This window comes from Chanodichthys erythropterus, chromosome 9 (genome assembly GCF_024489055.1).
Source record: "Chanodichthys erythropterus isolate Z2021 chromosome 9, ASM2448905v1, whole genome shotgun sequence".
Classification (NCBI taxonomy): Eukaryota; Metazoa; Chordata; class Actinopteri; order Cypriniformes; family Xenocyprididae; genus Chanodichthys; species Chanodichthys erythropterus.
In genome coordinates, this window is record NC_090229.1 from 20,369,764 (window position 1) to 20,396,013 (window position 26,250).

General features: G+C 36.6%; 3 protein-coding genes across 3 annotated transcripts in view; 1 reads left to right on the plus strand and 2 right to left on the minus strand.

Annotated features, from left to right (window-relative positions):
• The first annotated feature begins 4,478 nt into the window (after positions 1 to 4,478).
• Positions 4,479 to 7,377, plus strand: LOC137026427 (uncharacterized). The gene is made up of 6 exons (XM_067393771.1): positions 4,479 to 4,770; positions 4,860 to 4,905; positions 5,098 to 5,189; positions 5,595 to 5,705; positions 6,199 to 6,475; positions 7,144 to 7,377. The coding sequence occupies exons 1-6, from the start codon at positions 4,499 to 4,501 to the stop codon at positions 7,354 to 7,356; spliced, it is 1,011 nt and encodes a 336-aa protein (XP_067249872.1). The 5' UTR covers positions 4,479 to 4,498; the 3' UTR covers positions 7,357 to 7,377.
• Positions 7,378 to 7,887: 510 nt separating this feature from the next.
• LOC137026448 (G2/M phase-specific E3 ubiquitin-protein ligase-like) lies at positions 7,888 to 9,992 on the minus strand. Its single transcript, XM_067393804.1, has 7 exons — positions 9,755 to 9,992; positions 9,585 to 9,681; positions 9,341 to 9,503; positions 9,122 to 9,213; positions 8,889 to 9,033; positions 8,670 to 8,796; positions 7,888 to 8,439 (listed from the first exon to the last, which is right to left on the minus strand). Exons 1-7 carry the CDS (start codon positions 9,990 to 9,992, stop codon positions 8,087 to 8,089), a joined length of 1,215 nt encoding a protein of 404 aa, XP_067249905.1. The 3' UTR covers positions 7,888 to 8,086.
• Positions 9,993 to 10,066: 74 nt separating this feature from the next.
• Positions 10,067 to 26,250, minus strand: part of LOC137026449 (uncharacterized) — a 56,579-nt gene continuing 40,395 nt past the window's right edge. The window contains exons 2-7 of the mRNA XM_067393805.1: positions 12,434 to 12,509; positions 10,804 to 11,071; positions 10,595 to 10,690; positions 10,427 to 10,474; positions 10,266 to 10,339; positions 10,067 to 10,148 (exon numbers count right to left, since the gene is read on the minus strand). Of these exons, the coding sequence (XP_067249906.1) occupies positions 10,067 to 10,148; positions 10,266 to 10,339; positions 10,427 to 10,474; positions 10,595 to 10,690; positions 10,804 to 11,071; positions 12,434 to 12,509 (644 nt within the window). The remainder of the gene's footprint in view (positions 10,149 to 10,265; positions 10,340 to 10,426; positions 10,475 to 10,594; positions 10,691 to 10,803; positions 11,072 to 12,433; positions 12,510 to 26,250) is intronic.

Below are 26,250 nucleotides of genomic sequence, written 5' to 3' on the forward strand. Positions count from 1 at the left end.
TAAGATGCAATTTATGTGCGGGGAGGTCGGGGGGTACAGATGAAACACTGTATCGACTGTACACTCCATAGAATCCAATCATATTAGAAAAGGTTCATAAATGAACCTTAACTACAAACAGGTTCTAATATGAACCCTGTTACCACAACAAAGGTTCTAAAAAGAACTTCCAAATAACCAGTTTACCTGTAAGTTCAACTTTGAACCTTTTTGATAGTTAGAAGTTCATATTTGCACTATAAAGTTCTTTATTGAACTCCAAAGGTTCGACCTCTTCTTAGAGTGTAGGATGGCTTGATGGTGAGTAAATAATGGAATAGTTTTCATTTTTGGGTGAACTATCCCTTTAAGGTTGAACCACTGTAGTCACCTGGGGTCTCATTTATAAAACTGTGCGTAGGATCCCTACTAAAATTGTATGTACGCGCAAAAGCTAGATTCTGTGTACGCACAAAAAAAAAAAATTATAAAACCATGCGTACGCCAGAACCTGCGCACAAATCCCTTTATGAATCCCAGTCAGCGGAAGATTGTCTCCTCCCCGAAATCACCATATATGGAGCTTATGACGCCTAGTTTTACTATGCATAACCTCATCTGCATATCATTTCCATACATATTCCCATCCACATGACACCACAGTTAACACCGTCACAGGTACAAGACATTGGAAAATATTAGATATGGACTATAAATGCAATTTGAGCCACACATTATATTGATAAAGATCATCCAATATCCTCTTTATGTTTTAGAATAAATATATCAAAATATCCATAAAAACAAAATTGTATAAAATACTTCAGATAAAGGTTTTAGAATAGAGATGATTCATTCATTTCCACTGGCCAGGTAGTATTTTAATAGTTTTAAACAATTCAAATCAAATGTATGCAGTTTTGCTGATAAGGTGAACATATCTTTTAGGAAGTTTAAAGACTATTTTTAGTGGAAACACATCGGCCTACTTATTTATTACAGTGTAAATACAATTGTCACTGACAAAGTATTTTAAAAAGAAAACATGCAAATCTTACCGTTTTCCTCAAATTATATCCTTCAAATGGTAATTGTTTGAAGATCCGTCAAACGACATCAACACCTCCTGCAGCTGTGGTTGTACAGTAAGATATTATTGGACCTATTCAAACTGGACAACGGACCGTTTGACCACCGAATCCAGCAGTGTCTTCCATAATATCGAAGTTAAGTGTGCATCACTGATCGTCATTCTCGAAAAACATCTGCAGTTTAGTTTAAAGGTGCCCTAGATTGTTTTTTTACAAGATCGTAATATCAGTCTAAGGTGTCCCCTGAATGTGTCTGTGAAGTTTCAGCTCAAAATACCCCACAGATTTTTTTTTATTAATTTTTTTAACTGCCTATTTTGGGGCATCATTAACTATGCACTGATTTTTTCAGCACGGCCCCTTTAAGAAATGCGTTCCCTCTGCCCCACCAGCTCTCGACTATACATTGCATAAACAAAGTTCACAGAGCTAATATAACCCTCAAATGGATCTTTACAAGATGTTCGTCATGCATGCTGTATGCATGCTTCGAATTATGTGAGTAAAGTATTTATTTAGATGGTTACGTTTGATTCTGTGTGAGTTTGAGGCTGTGCTCTGTGGCTAACGGCTAATGCTACACTGTTGGAGAGATTTATAAAGAATGAAGTTGTGTTTATGAATTATACAGACTGCACGTGTTTAAAAATGAAAATAGCAACGACTCTTGTCTCCGTGAATACAGTAAGAAACGATGGTAACTTTAACCACATTTAACAGTATTATCAACATGCTAACGAAACATTTAGAAAGACAATTTACAAATATCACTAAAAATATCATATCATGGATCATGTCAGTTATTATCGCTCCATCTGCCATTTTTCGCTGTTGTTCTTGCTTGCTTACCTTGTCTGTGCACAGATCCAGCCGTTAATACTGCCTTTCCTTGTCTAATGCGTAGAATGGGCTGGCATTATGCAAATATTGGGGTCATACATATTAATGATCCCGACTGTTACGTAACAGTCGGTGTTATGTTGAGATCCGAGTGTTTTCCGGAAGTCTTTTAAACAAATGAGATTTACATAAGAAGGAGGACACAATGGAGTTTGAAACTCACTGTATGTCTTTTCCATGTACCGAACTCTTGTTATTCAACTATGCCGAGGTAAATTCAAATTCTGATTCTAGGCACGGGCGGACTGGCCATCTGGCATACCGGGCACTTTCCTGGTGGGCCGACGTGCTTTTTGGGGCCGATCGACGGTCGCCGACCGCAAAAAAAAAAAAAAAAAAAAAATTCTCTCGGCCCATGAAAGTGGTAGGCCTAGATCGGCGGCCCAATGCTTTATCAAATGATGGGCTGCTGGCCCAAAACACTTTAGTCAAAAATATCACATAGGCTAGTTTTTTTCCTTCTGACAGACGCAGCACATGAAACATGTAGCTCAGCGGCCCATTGGTTGTTTTCTTGATTGACACTGGACTGGCCCAATCATATCTTTGAACAGCACCATCTATAGGATTTCTGCCTGCATGCAGTTTCAGTGTGATCATGGAGAAGGAACGCAAAGGAGGTGCAGAGAAGCTGCGTGAGAAAAAAAAAAAACGCTGTCAAATGTGTCAAATTGACACAAATGTTTTCGGCAGTAGCAGCAGGGACGTAAATATCTGAGACCCTATCTGAGTGCTGTCCCCCCCAAAAAAATAATTAATAACCACGCTAAGTATTGTGCATAAATTATATAAACTTAAAATAATTATGTAAGTAGTAAAGCAATGCAAACGGGCGTTTTAAGTTTAGAAACATTTTAAATCACCCCTCCCTTGCCTCACAGTGGTTTGGTCCACCGCGCACGTCACACTCGCGTGTGTGTAGATTCTGTAGAAGTCCGGCGGCGCCGGCGCTGGAGAGAACAGTATGGCGTTTAAATAGAGTCAAAAGTCGCGCGCACGAAAACCACGAGCACGAGAATAAAGCCAAGCGCGCAAAACAGACCCACGAGAGGAAAATAACAACGCGAGAGCGCATCTGTGCACCCGCGAGCGCGCATTTGTACACCGCGAGCGCGCAGAACAGTATTTGGGAGCGGAAATGAATACTGGCGCAAGCCCCTGCTGCCTAGCGCGCACAACTGCACATGAGCTCTCGCGCGACTACTCAACACTCGCTCGCTCCTCGAGTTGACTTTTGACACTTTGAGGGCGGGGCAATGACTTTTGTCTTCCCACCTGTGATTGGTCATTTGTTTAATCAGTTTCTCTCTTGTTTAAACATGTAGCAGGACTAGGACAAGGCACGTTTTTCGGAACCATTATGTCGGACCCGGAGCAGGTAATTTAATTTTTAAAAGTCTTTGTGTTTCCAGTGCTATATATTCAATATATGATATTGTATTGTACTTATTTTGTTTTCTGCCTAATGCATGTAGATAAAATCATCTTGAATAGTTTGTATAGGACCTTAACGACTAAAAAAGATAAGCTAATTTAAGATAAAGCTGGCTAACCCATAAATGTAGGATGTTAAAGGTTAGTTTTGACCTACATTGACAATATACAGTAAATAAATCATGGCTGAGTAGCGTTTCTAGCTACTAAACAAAGCTAGTATGCTAATTTACTAAACAAAGCAGCGAAAATGCAATCTTTGTGATTTATTCAAACCACAGCACCGACCCCTATTGCTATTATCGTAATGCCGTTTATAAAATGATTAGAACACATTACAAACGGTATTAGTGAAACTTAATAACATAGTTACATCACTAAAAGCATTTTTCTGCTGATGGTCTATGTGACCCTGTAAAAAGTGTAAAAAAAGTGAAGTTTTTTGTGTTTTGATGTTTTCTATCATCCTATATGCAAACAATTAAGAAAATAATTTTGATATATTTACTACTAAGACCATGTTTGAAATAGGGAAATTAGTAAGTAAAATCAAACTTTGATGCTCATTATCTAATTTTTGATACTTTCCTGGAATCAAAGGATGAGTAGAGATAATGTAACCCTTTCAACTTTTGAAGTGTGTTTATCACAACAGTGACATGGTATCTTAACATCTCATTAATTATTCTTTGTTCTGTCAATAGCTAAGACACCACTTTTTGGAAAATCTTTTACACAAGTTGCAACAGGCCTTCAGCACAACACCACTGGATTTAGATTATCTGGAGTTTCTGTGTCGTCAGGAGCTGTATATTCTGGAGGCCCTGTCCAGTCACATACAAGTACCCCCTGCTATCACCCAGGCTTTGCAAGAGCTCTCTTGAGCTTATACGGGCACAAGTGGAACATCCAGCACCATGTGTCAGAGTGGAAGTTGCTATCACCACAGGACGACCAAAAATTTTGGTTGAGGAACAACGCTTAAAATACATGCTACAGGCTCAACTTCCTGTGAGTTGCATAGCCACATTGATGGGCGTTTCAAAAGCACGATTTTCAGACGCATGAGAGACTATGAGCTTTCTGTCCGTGACATGTATAGTTCCATCAGTGATGAAGAACTTGACAGTTTGGTTGCTTCTGTGAAGAACGCTTTACCAAATTCAGGCTACAGGATGGTCAGAGGAAGACTGGAGTCTATGGGCTACCGAGTTCAGTGGAGAAGAATTGCAGCCTCTATGCATAGGGTTGATTCAATGGGTATTATCTCAAGGTTATCAAGTCTTGGCTGTGTTGTGCGCCGAGTGTACTCTGTTCCAGGGCCCTTGTCCCTGGTACATGTGGACACAAATCACAAGCTAATTAGGTTTGCATTAAAGTCATGTTTTAACATATGAATAGATTTGCATGTTTAATAACTATATCAATAATGTATATTACTTAATTTCTTCACAGATACAATATTGTGATATTTGGAGGAGTGGATGGGTTCTCCAGAAAGGTAACTACTGGCTAACATTTGGTCAACATTATGTAGTCAGTAAACACATTAAAACCTTTGTTACTAGTCATCAATTAAAATCCACAATGACTTAACTAATATTTGATGGGTAATTGGCACACACACACACACACAATATTTTTTTAATGGTTTACCATTTTAATCTGATTTACTGTATGTTTTACTTTGTAGATATTGTACTTGAATGCAGCCACAAATAACCGTGCTTCCACAGCATTTTCATTCTTTTTGGAGGCAACTCATCGGCATGGTTTACCCTCAAGGTAATGTACTTTAAATTGTTACAAAGCTGCACTTTTCTCTGTGTAAATAATATGAGAAAAATTTTAATGATTAAAAGCTGTTAGATAAATTAGAGTGTACAAGAGCTTTATAATCAGTTTAACTAGTTTCCTCAAAGCAAAATGTCTTTAAAAAACATTGACAAACATTGGCATTTTTTGTTGCATCTCCTTCTTTTACTGGACAACAGCATTCTATTGTTTCCTTGAGTAGTTTATTTAGTTTAGTAGTTTACTCGTGGTAAATTCTTTGCCCATCCCACTTTCTTGGTATACATTATCTTTAAAAAGTTATTTTATTACTTGAGGATAATCTTTATTTGTCAGAGCCATAATCCAATGTATGAACTGTTTCTTTTAATTTCACTATTATTGTTGTAATTTAAGGGTAAGAGCTGACCAGGGAGTGGAGAATGTGGATATTGCTCGGTTTATGTTCACTGTCCGTGGCAATAATCGGGGGAGCTTCATCTCAGGAAAAAGTATCCACAACCAAAGGTAATGCTTCTTATTTTATTCTCAGTTTTCCTGGTATTAAGGCGTATCCTCATCACATTTTATTGTTTCATTCTGATGTATCCGTATTTATTTATACATATGACAAATGCGCCATAAATGTGCCATATGGTGTTACATTGAATCTCTCATGTTGTTTGTCACTTAAACAATTAAGATAAATCTGTCTTATGCTAATTGTATATTAAGTTTTTATCAAATGTCACTGTGACACCATAGGACAGTGTTCCTCCACAACATAAAAACTACTATCTAGTCATAGAAACAGTAACAGTTTGAGTTACTTTTACTAACATTAAATTTTCATGATATAACAAGTGTTAGCAGTGTAAACTTTGGATGTAACATTACAGAACACATTCTACCACATACTTGCAATATAAGGTTTTGTTCCGTTTTAAAATTATTGCATGTTTGATAAAACGTCATGTTTTCCTACATGGTAACAGTGATTACTCATTGGATCCCCCAACAGAATAGAGCGGTTATGGCGAGACGTCTGGATCTCTGTGTCATCAAAATACTACAATCTTCTACACTCTCTTGAAGAAGATGGCCTCCTGGACATTTCATGTACGGATGACATATTCTGTGTACACTTTGCATTTCTTCCAAGACTCAAACGAGACTTGGAGGTATTTATTGAAGGCTGGAACCACCATCCTCTACGCACTGAGAGAAACCGGTCTCCAACACAGATTTGGGAGATTGCACGGATGCTTAACACTGCTGTAGATTCTGATAACCCTGAGGTAAGAGTACAAATTCATTTTTAAGAAGCAAAATATGATGACTATAATTTGATAAGACAATGTCATTATGATATATAATATAGATAATCTATAATAAATATTACAATGGCATTGAATTGTAAATACAGTCAGGTCCATAAATATTGGGACATCGACACAATTCTAACATTTTGGCTCTATACACCACCACAATAGATTTGAAATGAAATGAACAAGATGTGCTTTAACTGTAGACTGTCAGCTTTAATTTGAGCATTTATATCCAAATCAGGTGAACAGTGTAGGAATTACAACAGTTTGCATATGTGACTCCCACTTGTTAAGGGACCAAAAGTAATGGGACAATTGGCTTCTCAGCTGTTCCATGGCCAGGTGTGTGTTATTCCCTCATTATCCCAATTACAATTATTATTCTGTCCCATTACTTTTGGTCCCTTAACAAGTGGGAGTCACATATGCAAACTGTTGTAATTCCTACATTGTTCACCTGATTTGGATATAAATGCTCAAATTAAAGCTGACAGTCTACAGTTAAAGCACATCTTGTTCATTTCATTTCAAATCTATTGTGGTGGTGTATAGAGCAAAAAATGTTAGAATTGTGTCGATGTCCCAATATTTATGGACCTGACTGTACATTGAATTGTTGTCTTATTGAAAATTTCTAGGCCATACAAGAGCCTGACATTGACTGGGAGACTGCTGCTGACTTTGATCATCTTGAATCAGAAAGCGGTGTTGTCGTACCTGAATATGAGAGCCCTATGACTGCAGAAATGATGAATGAACTACATAGTTTGGTTGATCCACTGGATCTGAACATTAATGATGAACAGCTCTACATAATCTGCTATGAACACATAAAACGACTACGGACATAAAGATACATTTCAGTGAATACATGGACGCTTTAAGTTTGCAACTTTTTTTTTATTTTCTAGTACATGTAATAAGCATGTAAACATTTGAAGCTGAAGTACATGAACATTCTTTAAGAAGAAAACACTTATGCTTTGGTACTGCATACACTGTAAACATATACAGTAACAATAAAACATTTTGAATGCATACAACTTGTACTTATGTGTTGGAATTCACAAACATCACTTCATAAACTTGCACAATAACTCATCATGTGAGCTTAGATTAGATTTATGAAATCCCTATATGTGCTACTCAGGTGTGCAATTAGGAACGTGACTGAGCAAGACCATGCATTAAAGTGACAGTTCACTCATTAAATGATAATTCTGTGATTACTTACTAAACTTCATGTAGTTTTAAATCTGCACGAGTTACTTTATTTTGTTAAACACAAAGCTAGACTTTTCAGTTATCAATGGTAACCACACAGCTGGTGGCAGCCATTGACTTCCATAGCATTCGTTTTTCCTACTATGGCTGCTGCCAACTGTGTGGTTACCATCATTAACAAAAACGGGTTTAAGGTTTAAAATTACATGAGGGTGAGTACATAATCATATAATTTTCATTTGAAGGGTGAACTACCACTTTAACTACAGGATAACAGATACTGTGTGTACAATAATGCACATTGCAGTCATGGTCAAATTCCATGACAATTTGAACATTTTTACAGTCTGCATTTTCCTAAATGCGTCCAAATTCATAGCCATGGGTAATGGCCTGTGAGATTACATTTTTGAATTCCATGTATGTGCAACTCAGGTGTGCAATTGGGAATGTGACTGAGCGGGAACATGCATTAACTACAGGATAACAGATTGTGTGTGTACCATAGCGCACACTGCAGTCGTGGTCAAATTCAATGACAATTTTAAAGTTCTCACGGTCTGCATGACTTAAGGGAATATGAGATTGTCCTGTCAGCCATTGGCAAAACTTGCTAACATTAATGTGTGTGTTGGTATGTTTTTCTGCCTTGTCCTCTTCACCCATACTCTCCTCCTCAGGTCTGTTGTCTCTGTCGTCTTTGCTCTCTCCTGAGAAAGTGATTAAAAATCAGTTGAGAGATTTTACCTTACAGTAAATTGCAGTTAAAAATATTACAATGGAATAAGTTTTAGCACTACAACTTTTGACAAATTGGCTTTAGTTAAAAAACAAATCTTTTTAAATCCAGTTTCAAGAAAAAAATCATAACCATAACAATGTAATGAGAACAGTTTTAACTGTAATGTGAAAACATTAATAATTTGTATAAATTAGTCACCTTCATCCTCCATGTCCTGTAAATAGTCCTGCAGAAAGTTGACTACTTTGGACTCCCTTGCACGCCTCATTGTACCCGTCTCACTAAATGAAGGTGATAGTGATTTCATCAGAAAATCAGCATCCACCTTAAATTTACAAAATGAAGAAAGTTAGACAATTATATTTAAAAACATTTACTGATTCAGCAAGTTATCTATTGGGTGGTATTTATATTTACCTTGCAAAAAGATCCTGGAACAAACAGCTGCCTGCAAATGTCAGTTTCTTCTTGTACCAAGCTAAGGAGGTCATACAGTTTCAATCCAGAGGCAATTTGTTGTAGCATGGGAAGTAACCTCACTGTAGAGTGTAGAACCACAGAGCTATAATACAAAGATAATTGAAGAAAAAATGAGTATCTGAATTAAAAATCAAGACCAATAACCTACAATAAAATGTCATATACCGCACAATCTCTTCTTTTTTTCAAAAGACACTGCCCCTGTATAACCACATGACAAAATTCTGTCTGTGAACTCCATGACAGTTGTGTTGTCAGCTGCCTTAATCTTTGAAAAAAACACAAAAAGTATTTTAATTTTTAATCCTTATAGGCAAAAATTCCACTACCTTAACAATTTAACAAATAATTTAACTTTAAAAGCCATTTTCCATACTTAAATGAGTTACCTCTTTAATTAGTTCCAAGACTTCAGGGTCAGTAATGTCTCTTTCAGTTATTGCTTCCTGATCCACTTCTCCAGTAGATATATACTTGTAACACCACTGCGAAAAGAAGTTTGGTGGCGGTCCTCCCTGTGCGATGCTGACAGCAAATATCTCTCCAATAACCCTGCATAAAATGGTTTGTCATGTCAACAATAATCGTAAAAAACTAACATTGGCAAATAAGTGTGAAATTTAAATAACCTACTTGAAGTTATGTTTGTCCAAGTCTGTAATTGAGTACTTGGGGTTTTTGCCACCATCCCCACCCTCAAAAAAACGCTTCTCTATTCCTGACATCATTTCTTTTCAGAAAAGAAAAAAGAGAACAATAAATTCATAGATATCAACCATAAATTATATTACTGTAAAACTAACCAGTTAAAAATTCTGTCTTCAGCGCCCCATTGTCAATGCCAGCCTCTCCAATAAAGGTAACTCTAAGGGCATTTTTAGGGGAAGACTTTTTCTGCCGCTGCCACTGTTTAATGCCTCTTTCAACCATCTGTTCCCTGGTAACACAAATGCTGAAGGTGCTGCTTTCGTCCACCCTTTCAGTAAGGCTTTTGATGACATCAGCAATGCTAATAATATTGGGAGCAGAGAAAAAAAGCATGAAATTGGAATGTTTCACATTATTAATGTAAAACAGTTAACTTCTGATGAACTATTTGGGGTTTGAGGTACCTTTTAATCTCTTGCTGTGTCCTTTAATCGTTTTGGGCATATCTCAGTTCTATCTGTGTCAAAGGCCTCTGTTTCATCAAAAACTCTGTGGGAATAAATATACAGTAATACTCTGTAAGCAGAGGTGCAGTTACTATCATAACATGTTAAAACCTTTATTGGAAATCTAGCTTAAAAAATAATTAATGAAAAAATGAAATACCTTTCACCACAGTAGCTTGCATGGAATTCTACAGTGTCACTGGGGTACAACTGCTCGCAAATGGGACAGGCAGTCTAAAGTAGTATGTAGTAATAAAACACATTATTATTATCATTATTTTTATTACTATTATTCAAGTGGAATGAATTAGTTATTCTTACTGTCTCAGAACCCTTGGCACATGAAGTAAGGTTTAAATTGTTGGTGTCCTTAAAATGTAAAATAAAAACATATTAAAGTATGAACTGGATGAATAACAGTACCTGTGACATGACTTCTTTTTAGGACATACAGACTTTATATTTGCTGCATCAAACAAACACATTTACCGTTACAGATGTTTCAATAGAGGAAGTGTTATCTGGGGAATTTTGCATAGTTATGTCCATGGCAGGACTGTCATCTGTAGAAAATGTAGAAGTCGTCTGCAAAAGACCCAAAAAAACTAAATAAATAAATAAATAACTTTATTAGCCATGGGGCAACAAATATGCAATTAATTAATTAATTGTTTTAATATGAAAGAAATATTTCTCACCTCTTCATCAGAGAGTGTCACTGTCTTACAAGATGCCACATGTGCGGCTAAAAACTGGACTGGCATGTTTTCGTAACAGTTACGACATGTTGTTTTGGGCATTTTTTCAAACTCCTTTGAAGAATAAGGAAGAGGTGACATATCAAGTGTTCCTTGCACTGGCACAATGTATAGTGCTGACTTGCCACGAGCAACCGAACTGAGGTAAGCGCCTGTATTACCTTCTGCCTCAGGGGGTACAATACACAGTTTTCTTGTCCAGATCCACCTATAAGGAGGGACATAATATTTAAAGTCACTTTGCCATGAGGTCACATGAGATAGTATGTATAGAAAGTTTCAAAGTCTTACCAACAGCCTTATACAACATCCATGCCCCATTCAAATCAGTCATTTTAGGGTATGTCTCCTCGAGTTTTCTGGAGAGCTGTACATAATTTATATAATGTAAGTACTTTGACAAAAATACGTTTTTTTTAATTCTTTAATAACATATGGTAAGTTATATTAGTCTAGCGATCAATAATTATATCTGCAATGCCCCCGGCATCAAAATGAACAGAGCACAGCTGCAAAGGAATTTAGGTGGTGCACTTACATAAAAAACATAATGCAAGTCATAAGTCTGACATGAACATCGAAGTGCAAGTGAAGTTTTCAACTACAACTTACCCATGAATGGTCAGAATCATCTTTGACAGTAATAGTTCTCCCACCCATCCCTGCTTGTAGAAGTGTCAGCTCATCTGAAGCTTTTGGTGTCTTCTCCATGTGTTTGTTTACCAGGTAGAACTGTACTTCAAAACACTTTACAGTATGTAGTTTTCTTTTCATGTCAGTAAAGCTAGAGTGTGTTCCTCTTTTCCTGGTCACTTTTTCCCCAAATGTTTTCCAAACAGTCCTGGGAAGGATCTGCAAAACAAAACAAAAAACATAAACCGTAAATGTATTTTACAAAACAATGTTAAACACTACATTCAACAATTTATTGTTAAAATGACCATAAAAACAATATGACAAACCTTTTCATGTTCTGCTCCAAGGTATTTTGCTGTGGAACTTCTTGTCTAGTGTGGTTTGTAGAATCTGCAGAACCTTTTTCAAACACACCAAAGCAACACATTTCTAAAAATGTTACCACTTTAGGAAAGAAATGTTACAAATCAGATATATTTGACTCATAAAATGACTTTTTAAATTTGTACCCCTCAGTTAATAATAATATAATACAGTATATACATTATTTAGGCAACTCAATTTTTATATTTTTAAATCAGTTATAAAATGAGCAAAATATGTACTAAGTCTACCCATGAGACTTTTAACATTATTCATTTAAACATGCATGTCATCAAGCCATTACTACAGTATATATTAATTGAGAGGAAAACATGTTAACCTATTGTTTACCTTATGCCAATATCTCCGAAAAGCACATGTAGTTTTACACTTACACATTTACACTTAAATGTAGGTTTACACTTACCCTACTACTTTTATATTAAATCGTGATAACATTGCTGCTTTAATATCATGCATTGTATGATCAATGTGCAAAAATTATGTAATTGTCAATCTTTTAGAAAAGCAGATCAGTGTAAGTATAGGTAAGGATGAGAACAATCCTCACTGTCTCTTGTTGCAGGCCGGGAAAGGGCACTTTGCAGCAGTGAGACGACCTTTCTTGCTGCCTCCTGCAATTCTTCCTAATAACAGTTTACAGATATGTGTATAATCAGTCTTTCGTAATTATGAGCTGACTATACAGAAAAGAAAAGCCAAGAACATGATGGAACTGATCACTTAGAACCAAAATAGACGTATGCAGAATATTTTCATAACAATTAAATACATTTATTTTATATTACTGCTGTTGTCAAATAGGCTCTGCAAAGTAGGCCATTCCCAATTTATGGTATTAAGGACAATAATGCTTGCCATTGTGTTTTACCTCATTTTTCTCCGACATTCTTGGGGATTCTTGGACGAAAATGCTGTAAGGGGGGAGGGGAGGCGGCAGATTGTAGTTGATTGGGTTTTACAAATGACCAATCACAGGTGGGAAGACAAAAGTCATTGCCCCGCCCTCAAAGTGTCAAAAGTCAACTCGAGGAGCGAGCGAGTGTTGAGTAGTCGCGCTAGAGCTCATGTGCAGTTGTGCGCGCTAGGCAGCAGGGGCTTGCGCCAGTATGAATTTCCGCTCCCAAATAATGTTCTGCGCGCTCGCGGTGTACAAATGCGCGCTCGCGGGTGCACAGATGCGCTCTCGCGTTGTTATTTTCCTCTCGTGGGTCTGTTTTGCGCGCTTGGCTTTATTCTCGTGCTCGTGGTTTTTGTGCGCGCGACTTTTGACTCTATTTAAACGCCATAGAACAGTTCTTCAGACAGATGAGTTCCAGTAAGTCGGCTGTCAAGGCTATTTTATTCAAAAACATCGGATGAAGTGATTATTTTCTATTTAATGCTGACGGTGCTGAGTAATTAGTCATAACAACAACAAAAAAGATGATAACTGATGTTTTTTTCCCGTGAGTCCGCTATTTTAGCGATTATAATGTTACCTAGCTTGTTTACCATAGCTTGTTGTGGATATAAGTCACCCACACCAACAACAATTAACATTGTGATAAGAATATGTAAACTGTAATAAGGCTAATAGATTTACTGTTGTGTGTTGGGTTATGCTCAGTGTGTATTCATCGTATTTTGGTGACTTGGTTGTAAACAACTACAAAAAAAAAAAAATTATATATATATATATATTATGAAATTACATAATTAGTAATATATAACTATATAGTCATGACATTATATATATATATATATATATATATATATATATATATATATATATATATATATATATACGTTATATATATAAGCGGAAGGACGGGTGGTATTTGTGATCTTATGTGGTGGTGGGCCGGTCTGGGCCAAAATGCCAGGGCCGATTTTTGGTCCCAGTCCATCCCTGATTCTAGGGCACCTTTAAAGAGGAATTATTGTGCTCCCAGCGCTCCTCGCTTTCATTAAAGCAGCATGTCACTGGAAAAGTGATCAAAAGTAGCACATCTATCTCAGTTCATATCACTTTTGTCTCCAGAATGTGCGTACGCATGGCTCAAAGTTTGCTTAAAGGTGCGCACATTCTCCCATCATGTATGTTTTTATAGATCACAACCTTTGCGTGGGAACTGGCTGGAACCGTGCATACGCCAGTTCCCACGCAAAGGTTGTGATCTATAAAAACATACATGATGGGAGAATGTGCGCACCTTTAAGCAAACTTTGAGCAAATATGTCTTTAGTACCTTTATAGGCATCTGAAAGTGTTACTTATCTTGCTTGCAATGGAGGCCTCACTGAGCCATCAGATTTCATCCAAAAATATCTTAATTTTTGTTCTGAAGATGAACGAAGCTCTTACGAGTGTGGAACAACATGAGGGTGAGTAATGACAGAATTTCCATTTTTGGGTGAACTAAACCTTTAAGAAATGGGTCCTGGCAATTGTTTAAAAAAAAAAAAACTGTAACCACACTAAATTAAAGCATTAAATAAGCAGCCCTAAACAAATGATTCCATAGTCTGTGTTTGTCAGTTTTTCCAAAGACTGCTAAATTAGAGAATTCTCTGTGATTTATAACAAAATCAAATTCACACTATGCAACTAGGATCATCAAACAAATCACTTTACATATTCTTCATCTCTTCTGCTTGAGATACGTGTCACTCAAATGGTACTTAGGTGTGTGTGTGTGTGTGTGTGTAGGTGTGTGTGTGTGTGTGTGTGTGTGTGTGTGTGTGTGTGTGTGTGTGTGTGTGTGTGTGTGCGCGTTTTTGTGGCATATCAGGACACAAATTTGTATAATGACATGGGTATGACATAGGTATTACAAGGAGAGGGTGACTTATGAAGACATTACCCCATGTCTCCATTTTTCAAAAGGCTTATAAATCATACAGAATGAGTTTTTGTGAGAAAGTAAAAATATGCACAGTTTTCTGTGGTGGGTTGGGGTAGTGTAGGGGGATAGAAATGACGGTTTGTACAGTATAAAAACCATTACGCTTATGGAATGTCCCCACAATTCACAAAAACAAACATTTGTGTGTGTGTCTATTCTCTCTCTCACTCTCAGATCTATCTCTCTCAAGGATAATCACATTGATTAACTGCCTGGCTGATGGGTAAAGAGTGGAGTGGATCTGTGTCGATGGAGAGCGAGTAAGCGAGAAGATCGGCTTTATTGATTCATCAGCTGTCACATTTAGCAGTTCAGTAACCTGTTAATTCACACCGTCCACAACCATCCGAGAGAACTAATTATCACTGTGTGTGTGCTTTCATTCAGTCTAGTAGCTTTTTTGAACTTGAACTTGAAAACATCACCCTGACATCTGCTTATTAAGTACTATTATATATTTGAACACTTGCTAGTAAGTGAATTAAAAAAAAAATCTCATATCTGTTTTTTACAGCTTAATTATAGCGTGCCACAAACCTAGAGTTCATATCCACCAAATAATGAGCAGCCAAATGGTTTTGCTCCTGCAAAAGGACCAAATTCCTCAGATAATACAGCTGATTTTCTCTTACATACACAGACTGAGCAGTGGATGGAAAAGAAAGCTTGAGTTAAATGAGATCTTGCACTCAGACTGAGAGAACGCCAAAGAGAGAGATGGAAAGAGCGTGTAAAACCCTTTAGCTATACAGATTTAAGGTTGATAAGCTTTATCATATGCCACTGAATAATATTGGCCGCTGGATTATTGTTTCTGTGGAATTACACTGTGTGTGGCATTTGTTTTCTCTCTGTCCTGACACACACATATGCAGAGATGGAGGACAACTGTATTACAATACAATCACACAGTTGGAAGCCTGCAGCAATATTTGAAGTGTCTGAAATTCAGTCATCATATGGAGGCTAAGACAGCAGTCTACCCTCCCAGAATGCATTTAGCCTTCCATTAAAAATCCGCACACAGATTATTCCTCTCAGACTGGCCTTCTGCCTTCTGGAAGTGTCTTTTCTAGTCTTTCCCAAGGGAGCAGAACAAACTCAAGGTGAAAGAAAAGAGTATGTGTGTTTGTCTTAGAAAAGGAATGGAAAGCAGGACCTCTGTTTGGACCTCTGGCCCGGACCCCATGGCTTAACTGTAATATGATTCTGTTATGGATGTTGGGAGGTCATAGTTCAAACCTCCTGAAAAGAGCCACATAAAAATCAGATACATGTTTTAAATTCATTCGCTCACCAGCCAAACGTACCCATGAGGAAAACAGCTTAAACTGACTAAATATTGTTTTAATAAACATTTGTGTGAGGTTTGTGCAGTTCACCCTAAAATATATTTTTTTTGAAGAAATTTTCAACTGTCCATACAGTACAATAAGATTTAATCGAGTCCACAACAACACTGAACACCATTAACTGTCATTGTATGACCAAAAGCACATTTTTTGGGTTCCATGGAAGAAAGAAAGTTATATAGGTTTGGAACGACATGTGGGTGAGTAAAAAATATTTTTCATTTTTGGGTGAACTATCCAATTTGGTTAGAAAATAGAATATATCATTACAACAGAAGTCAACAGAAACTTCCCACTATGTTAGAAAAACAAATGATTATGTGTGTTTGTTCTATGGATTTTTATTCACTGTTTGTGAATGACACATGGAGGTATTACACTGAGCTGTTTGGCTTGTTTAAAGCAATCGCTTCTTATTTATTGCGCGCGTTTATCAGGAGAGACGACACAATGATGTAGTCATTTTCATTCCGTTCATCCCTCTCGCTGAATCCCATTAAATTCTGGCTTTCTCTTGCTTTCTCCCCCGAAAGAGTGGTCATCTCTCTCTGTCTGGGTTTATGGATTCTGCCTCAAAATTTGTGAGGACAAAAATTGATTGTGCAAAAAATATACTCCTCCTTTAGTAATATAACCTTTCCACCTCGCTCCGCTTCTCTGTCTCTCTCCCTGCTTGGTCTGACACAGGAAACGATACATATATCTGCACAATTCTTCATTTATACATATATATTTATGGATGTTGGAGAAACTGTTCATAACTGGGACTAGCTGAACTACACCCAAGCTACCCTTTAGAAAAAGTAATGGGTTACTAAGTTGCTAAAAGAAAGCAGATAACTACATTGAAGACATTTATGTGGACTATATATAACATCAGATAATATTTAATCCTGGAATCAGAGCAATGTTTATCTGGTGCAAAGATAGTGAGGATCTGAACTGAAAAAAATAAAACTGAACAGAACATTTATACTAAATTTAACAAATAAACTACAAAATGGTGTTCAAATCTGAAGATTTGGTTAAAAAATGATAAAGGGTCTCAAATGAATGACTGAATCATTTATTTACACTACTGTTCAAAAGTGGGGTCAGTTTTTTTAGAAAAATTAATAGCCTACTATTATTCAGCAAGGACAAAAGTGACAGAGAAGACATTTATATTGTTAAAAAAAATTTATTTCAAATAAATAGCTGTCCTTTTGAACTTTCTATTCATCAAATAACTTTAAAAATTACCATGGTTTCCACAAAAATATTAAGCAGCACAACATTTCAACATTGATAATAATAAGAAATGTTTCAGCAAATTAGAATGATTTCTGAAGGATCATGTGACACTGAAGACTGGAGTAATGGTGCTGAAAATTCAGCTTTCCCATCGCAGGAGTAAATTACTTAATACATTTTAAAATATATTAAAATAGTCTTTTTAAATTCTGATAATATTTTACAATATTACTGTTTTACTGTATTTTACATAACATAAAACCAAAACCTTATGAACCTTAGTGTAAATGAACTGATTCACTGAAATGAAGCATGTTTATTGAGCTACTGTCATACAACTGATGAATAATGTAGCAGCATTGTGTCTTTTAGTTAGATATCATCCAACACTGCAGTGATTACAGTTGTAATGTACTGGAGCAGTTTTCATACAGCATAACTCGATGAGTTTCTCAGAGTGCATTCTTATTATGTAGTCATTAGTGTGCACTTCCTACTGCAGACAATAATTGGTTTGTGCACCTCCCACCACATTGTTTGTTTGGAAGTTGCTTTGCTTTCAGGACAGTAAAACACCCTGTTGTGTGCTTTTCACCATTAACTGTTTTCCAATAAGTGATAAGACTGCTGTTTATGAATATAATTGCTGATAAAAATTATAAATTATATATTTCCTGTTAGGTTTTGATAACATGCTTTATGATCTCCAATAATTTCTTAAGGATTGGCACGTATAAGTATAAACTAATTCATTTATACTTAAAGTTGGCATGAAACAGAAGTCGCAAAAGTATGTTTTAGACTTCTGGGTTCTGGCGTCATACCTGCACCACTCTATTGTGACATATCTAAGTAAAATGGCTTGTCAAACAAGAAAAAAATGCAGGGCGGGACTTGATTTTGTCACACCATGTCGACAGTCGTCGGCCGACTAAGTTTTCTCAGTGTGTTCCGCACCATCGGCTGAAGTTGGTCCTCGTCTGCTTTTTTTTGGCCGATTCGACATACTGACTGCATCCGAAAACCAAGGTAGCTGTCTTGCTGCCTCGCTGTCTTATAAGAGAATGACTTGTACGGCAGCGTTTGTGCATGAAGGCACCTCACGAAACAGACTTCTGAGGCAGCGTAACAGTTTAATGATCTACAGCAATATAGCGCGAGCTTTGGTGAGAACTAAACAAATATTTAATTATTACAGTAGTTATTTCTAGATAGAAATGATATCAAAATTGAAATATGTTAGTCAAAATTGTACATTTATACACAAACTGAGCAGCAAACTTTCGGACGCCATCTTTATTTTTCTAGCTCAACTGTCACAGAATGGAAAGCACAGGATTGTGGGATATCAAAGGCAGCTAAGGATACATCTATGCTTCCTTCAAAAATCGATCTGAGCAAGGTATCTCACGAGACAGGAAGTGAAGCTAACATTGGATTCAGACGTACGTTCGAAATGTGTCCTCAGAAGGCAGCATTTTTGAAGTTTTCGGACGCAGCCGTTAAATCGGCATCGGAGCTCGTCGGTCTGTCAGCCCATCTTATCATTCTGATTGGCTGTTCAGCTACTGCCACCTGCTGGTTCGGAAAGGCATTTCATCTTACGCAGGCGCAGAATGGACGTGCTACTTGGCCGTCGGCAGTCGAGCGTTGGTTTGGTGTGTCAGGCCAACTTTGGACACCGACGCTGCCGACGTGAGCCAACCCCGCAGTCTGCTTTCGTCGCCACTAGTTCGTCGGTCCTGCCTTTACACTATTGATGCTCAACACACCAGCAAGTGACATTTCAGTTATAAAGAAGTTATAAAGTTATAAAGAACGATCCGTTTTTTGAATGAATGAAGCTCGAGAAAAACAGTAATGATGTGGCTTTGACAGTTACATATTTGAAAAACAAAAAGGTGGGAAAAAGAACCCTAAATTGTAACATAAATAACCATTTCGGCATGTAAAGGGTTCTTCAGGGTCATGCAGTTCTAAATGGAACTGTTACACGTGTAAAGAGAACCATCAAAGAACCAACTTTTTTAAAGTGTACAGTGTCTGGAAATATAATTTAATATAAAAATATAAATATTCTGGAATAAACATAGCAGAGATACAGATACACACATTGAACTCCACTTCACTGAAAAAAAAATCTGCATTTTTTTGTCTTATTTTAAAGAATATATCCTGAAATTAGTTATTTATTTATTTTTTTAATTACTAAGTTCTCTCATAAAACTCTAGATGGTGCAGGCTGGGAGGTTCTTAACTGCTTGCAATCACATCATTCTCTATAGGGCACAGCTGATTGGTTCCTGCTGTATCAGTAGCCAATGATACTGGTCACCTTCAAATACTGGTCAGCATTTTCTCTAGCAGTTGCAGTGCACTTTTAGGAACGCTCCACCTGTATAGATCTGCTACAGGTAATTCATATATGCTATTGTACAGCAGCAGCATGTCTTACTTGCTCACAGCAGCGTGTCTCATGTGTATTGGCAGTAGCAAGTTCCAAACTTTCTCTGAGCAGCAACAGCAATAACCAACAGCAGCAGCGTAGTCTATTCCACCACGACCATATATATCAACATCGTCACATCCATTAACATGGCAAACACTCAGAGAGTTGTCATGACACAAATGTAACCAAATGTAATGCACTTAATGCTTGAAACAAGAAAAAAACATTAATAATTATTATTAGTTTTGGAAAACAGATACTGATTAAGAAAATGAGGTATTGCAAGAGAGCTTTGTTTTTATGATGGGATACAGAGCACTGGCCCACAAACTTGTTCAGGTTACTTAGAAGCTGACAGCACTAATTTTCAGGGAAGTTTTAATTACAATGTGAAGCACACATGAGTATTGTGTGAGGTGTGCTTTAATTACCATATAGAGAAGGTTATCGCCTTAAAGCCTGGTGAAATCAATTTGTCAGGTAGGATCGAACCATTACAGTACAGTGGAAGAGAAGCAGCCAAGAACAATTCTGTCTGTAATTCATCTAACTTATTTTGAATCTCCTGAACAGATGTTTATGTCTTTAAAAATCAACTAAATTTATTTAGTTTGCTGATACTGGCTTGTTTATCTTTGCTTATCCTTTCTTACCCCTCATTTTAACCCCTCATATCTTTCTGTCAAATGAGTTGCGCATAGCATGTGATGCCACATTCAAGTTCTGCTGAACGTTGAACAATTAATACAAACTCCATTTTAAACAGCAGATTCCTCTTTCCTGCAGTGGGGTCATCACAGTATACATGCTAATGGATCTGATTAATTCCTGGATGGGAATGCTTGTGAATTCATTTGCACTGTGGGTTTGAACTGATACAGTTTATTCTGTCACTGTACATTAAACAGCAATTAATAAACATTCTATGTAGATATATAATGAAATAAACAGAAATCACATTCATTGCAAAAGGATAAGGACAGTTTCCTCACATTTCTAATCATATCAGCTATGGAGCGGTTCCCTCTAAAACTAAATAACAGATTCAGTTTGCATAGCATTTCAATGATTATCTACAGGAAAAAAGCTTATTCACAGCAAGGAACACATTGCTCCTATTCTTTTCCTCCATTATGTGGGTTTTATATCAGAGTTGAGAGTGATTCAGCTCCTTACAGGCTGAAATAATTCATTTAATACTCAATGCACAAAACTGTATCCAATATTAGTTAACTGACAGCACCGTTCTTTTGCATTCAATAGCACCTGTGTGTGTGTGCTCAGTGTTAGATATGAGAAATAATAGTGATTTTTTTTCAAAATGGTGTGAACAATGTAGCAGAAAGTGTTGCAGATGTGAATTTTTTAAGCTGGTATCTGGCGGGTCTTGTGTGTGAGTCACTCGTGGTATTTTCTTCTTAATTCAAAGGAGTATTAAAGCAGCTGCCGTGTGCAGCCGTGAGAGTGACGAATGACTGAAAGAAAGAGAAGGAACGCTTCCCGACATTCATTATTAATTTTCCTGACAAGAAATTAAATTACCATGGAATATCAAGCATGTTATATCCTTCTTTTGCTAAGAGAATTAATTTTCAGCTTTTTTAGTTTTGACATAGATTTAGGGAAAAGGCATCTGTTAAAAAAAGACCTATTCACATGCAGCTTTTCCTGTTAAATCCTGCAAGCTGTTCTGCCACATTCTGAGTACATCTAGACTTTATATATTTACATTTATTCATCCAGCAGATGCTTTTATTCAAAGTGACTTTCAACACTACAATTCAAAAGTTTTGGGCTTGGTAGGATTTTTTAATGTTTTTAAAAGTAGTCACTTCAAGATTGAATTTACAGTATTATGAAATGTTTTCTGTGTTTATGTTTCTATTTTAATATATTTTAAAATGTAATTTATTCCCGAAACAAACATTTCTTATTTTTATCAATCATTTTTGTGGAAATCATTATATATTTGTTTTCAGTATTCTTTGATAAATAAAAATAATATAAAAACAGAATTTATTTGAAATATTATCAATGTCTTTACTGTCACTTTTGATCAATTTACTGCATCCTTGCTAAAATAAGGATTAATAAAAAAAAAAAAACTCTTAAAGGGTTAGTTCACCCAAAAATGAAATTTGTGTCATTAATTACTCACCCTCATGTCGTTCCACACCCGTAAGACCTTCATTCATCTTCGGAACATAAATTAAGATATTTTTGATAAATTCCGATGACTCAGTAAGGCCTCCATCACCAGCAATGCATCACCTCCCTTTTCAATGCCCAGAAAGCTAAAAACATATTTAAATCAGTTCATGTGACTACAGTGGTTCAACTTTAATATTATAAAGCGACTAGAATACTTTTTGTGCACCAAAAATAACAAAATAGCAACTTTATTCCACAATATCTAGTGATGGGCAATTTCATAACACTGTTTCATGAAGCTTCGAAGCTTAGCAAATCTTTTGTTTTGAATCAGTGGTTCGGAGCGTGTATCAAACTGCCAAAGTAACTATTGAAACTATTGAAGTTTCAAAACACTTGCGACGTAACAAAGCCTCGTTTACTGAAATCATGTGATTTTGGCACTCTTAACCACTGATTCAAAACAAATGATTCGTAAAGCGTTGAAGCTTCATGAAGCAGTGTTTTGAAATCACCCATCACTAGATATTGTGGAATAAAGTCGCTATTTTGTTATTTTTGGTACACAAAAAGTATTCTCATCGCTTTATAATATTAAAGTTGAACCACTGTAGTCACATAAACTGTTTTGAATATGTTTTTAGTAGCTTTCTGGGCATTGAATAAGGGAGTGTTATTGCTGGTGATGCAGGCCTCACTGAGCCATCGTATTTTATCAAAAATATCTTAATTTGTGTTCTGAAGATGAACAAATGTCATACGAGTGTATAATGACATGAGGCTATTTTTTGTTTGTTTGTTCAGTCATTCATTAAGAGTAGACTATACATTATAGACTTGAAATATACCAAACATAGATTTTTCAGTTAATCAAATCAAATGACATTTGCACAATAGTCTTATTTGCAGTCATCATCATAGTAAGTGTATGGGTCAGTAAGTCTGATTGATATATTCCTGTCAGTAATCAGTATTTCTGACTGGAGGCACAGATATGCTGAACTGAGTTAGCCCAATGTGATATTAGCTTTAATATCTTTATTATTAATAACTGCACACTGCACAGAACTGCAGGCTGAAAATGAATTTTCATCCGCCCCATAACCCAATCTGCTCAAAGAGGCAGTCAAAGCTTCAGGGGATCGAATGAAAATTACCTTATTGGGGAGTCAGAAAGAGTCTGAAGTGCACATCAGTGCTGTTCTGGGATCAACTCAAGTCAAAGCAATCATAAGATGTAGTGACGTCTGTACTCAGACCAGTTTAAATGACCCACCTTAGTTGTAATATCCAAGGGAGTAAAGCAGAAGACTGTCATTGTCCAGCAGCCTCATTAGAGTCCATTCACACAATATGTTTTTCCATTACACTGTGCTACTTTTCCAGTGTTTTCCAATGAAACACATGCTATATGGATGTCTTTAAGCATTGTACTTGTGTTTTTTGTAGCATCATATGCATGACATGGCATTCTAAAGACACATTGCTCAAGTTAAAAGAAGTTCATGCTTTTTTCCCGTTCCACTGACCTGCGACTCGCATTTTTACATTCAACTGCACTGCTTTTTCATTGTTTTTCTAAACATGCGCTAGACGGACATGTTTGATCATTGCACTCGCATCTTTTGCAGCGTCTTAAAACACAGTGACGTCGCTCAAGTTAAAAGGTCTACTTTTAAAAAATGCACCTTGCGTTTTTTTTTTCCATTTCACTGCACTGCATTATTTTAACCACAAAAACAGTTCTGTGTTAAAATGGCCCCTGAAGCTGCATCATAAAACAGGTCTTCTGGCTTATGCATGTGTGTGAGACAGAGAATGAAAGGTTCTTCAGTGTGTCTTCTGGTGTGTGTGTAAGCGTATTAAATGGATCAGAATGCAAACAGAAGTCAGCATGATCCGTCAGGACCTCAGCAGGTAAATATTTAAACACCCCTCTCAGGGGCTGTCATGGAGACAACCTGACACGACAACACTGAATGTATATGTGTGTGTGTTTAGTGTTTCGCTTTTGTTCACCTGAGCTGGGGAAGCCTAAGAGCTTTGAGTCGCTTTCATTATTGAAAGTATCAATAATCCTAAAGTGGAATTGCCAGAAAGTGCACAGTCTCCACTAGTCTGCCCAAAGAGAGGGACGATTCATGAGTATGTGCTTCTAGACTCGTGACTGGGGACCATTTAAACTAAACTGGTATTTTCTTCAATCAGAGACTGTTAGGACTGAGCTAAAACTGCAGTTTTTTACGGCTGATGGAACTTTCCCTCCAAATGTTCACATACATACACATACTCACCTCTCTCTGAACCCTTGCTTTTAAAGAAAGACCAATTCCTGAGGCTTTTTAAGCTTCTTCAATTTAGTGTGGAAAAATATGATAGAGGTGAAAAATTACAGAAAATTCCATTCAAGCCATTTATTGTGGGGCTATTGAAGTAGGAACCTTGAGAAATACTTCTTTTCCTATTCACTTGGACTCCTGTGTGAGTTGCTCTTGGATTGAAACTAACTGTAAGGGCTGAATGGACTTGTGGAGCTAGTGGCACGTAGTGTTACTCTAACTCTAACTAAGAGAGACACTATGGCTAAGAACAGGGTGAGTGTGACTGAATTCAGTCTGAAACTCTATCTGCCACTTAGCAGCGAGCAGATCATAATACATTAGGGACATATTCAAAGTTTTTTTCTGAAAGTGAATTCGGAGAGAGGACTGTGGTTTTTTCAACTCTGTAATTCTGTGACATAATCAGTTTAAAGGTGCCCTAGATTCAAAAATTGAATCTACTCGGCATAGTTGAATAACAAGAGTTCAGTACATGGAAATGACAAACAGTGAGTCTCAAACTCCATTGTTTCCTCCTTCTTATATAAATCTCATTTGTTTAAAAGACCTAAGAAGAACAGGCGAATCTCAACATAACACCGACAGTTACATAACAGTCGGGGTGTACGCCCCAATATTTGCATATGCCAGCTCATGTTCCCAACATTATGAAAGGCATTAGACAAGGGCAGCCAGTATTAACGTCTGGATGTGCACAGCTGAATCAACAGACTAGGTAAGCAAGCAAGAACAATAGCGAAAAAATGGCAGATGGAGCAATAATAATAACATGATTCATGATATTTTTAGTGATATTTGTAAATTGTCTTTCTAAATGTTTCGTTAGCATGTTGCTAATGTACTGCTAAATGTGGTTAAAGTTACCATCATTTCTTACTGTATTCACGGAAACAAGAGCTGTTGCTATTTTCATTTTTAAACACTTGCAGTCTGTATAATTCATAAACACAACTTCATTCTTCACACAACTTCAAATTTCTCCAACAGTGTAGCATTAGCCGTTAGCCACGGAGCACAGCCTCAAACTCATTGCAGAATCAATGTAAACATCAAAATAAACACTGTACTTACGCTATTAGACTATCTTAGACTTATATTACATCTTTTAAAAAAAGTTCTAGGGCCCCTTTAATTTATTATGAAGTTAATCTTACTGACTCAGCTGGACCATCCTAGAGTGTTTGTGTTCATGAAGTTGTACGTTGTATTGCCTTGTTACTTCTAATGCATATTAATTATTAGTTTCATGTTAGATCAGCCAGATTCATGTATGGTTGATGTTAAATTGTATCCTGCTTTGCTCTAAGGAACAGCTGTCCGTTAGTGACATGGAAACATTTACTCTGAGCAAACCTGTCACACACCATTTGCATCAATTCCTCACCACTGACTCCTCACACACCTAACTACAACATCCTGAGGCTAATATGTGTTTAATTTGTGTATTATTATCACAAGACTTTAATTTTGACTTCTTATTTCTATCTATTTTTCTATACTTTTTTTGTCAACTGATTAGACATGTTTGTTTAACTTAAGATTAATATTGTCAAAACAATAAACATCAACCATAAAAACTAATCTTTTTTTTTTCATTTTTTTTTTTTTGAGTGGCTGTCAGTGAGATTCTCAAATCTGACAGCCAATCCATCAGCCTGCCATCAAAATAGACTTTGCAGGCATCGTTTTTGCACAAAGGTACCTCATGAATCTGATTTTGGACAGACTTATGACATCAGATCTGTAAAATGTTGGTCAAAAACATATATTTACACACAAACTGACCAGCAACCGCAACTTTCAGATGCCATCTTAATTTTTCTAGCTCAATCATCACAGAATGGAAAGGAAAAGGCAGTGAAAGATATATGCTGCATGCCTTCAAAAATTGATCAGATGAAGGTATCTCAGGAGACAGGAAGTGAAGCTAACATTGGATTCAGATGTGCCTT

Coding starts and splice junctions, on each gene's coding strand:
- LOC137026427 (XM_067393771.1), top strand. CDS start 4,499: ATGTATAGTTCCATCAGTGATGAAGAACTTGACAGTTTGGTTGCTTCT. Junction 4,906..5,097: donor TGGATGGGTTCTCCAGAAAG/GTAACTACTGGC, acceptor TTTACTTTGTAG/ATATTGTACTTGAATGCAGC. Junction 6,476..7,143: donor TAGATTCTGATAACCCTGAG/GTAAGAGTACAA, acceptor GAAAATTTCTAG/GCCATACAAGAGCCTGACAT.
- LOC137026448 (XM_067393804.1), bottom strand. CDS start 9,992: ATGCTTTTTTTCTCTGCTCCCAATATTATTAGCATTGCTGATGTCATC. Junction 9,504..9,584: donor TTGGACAAACATAACTTCAA/GTAGGTTATTTA, acceptor CATTTTATGCAG/GGTTATTGGAGAGATATTTG. Junction 8,797..8,888: donor TTCCAGGATCTTTTTGCAAG/GTAAATATAAAT, acceptor TGTAAATTTAAG/GTGGATGCTGATTTTCTGAT.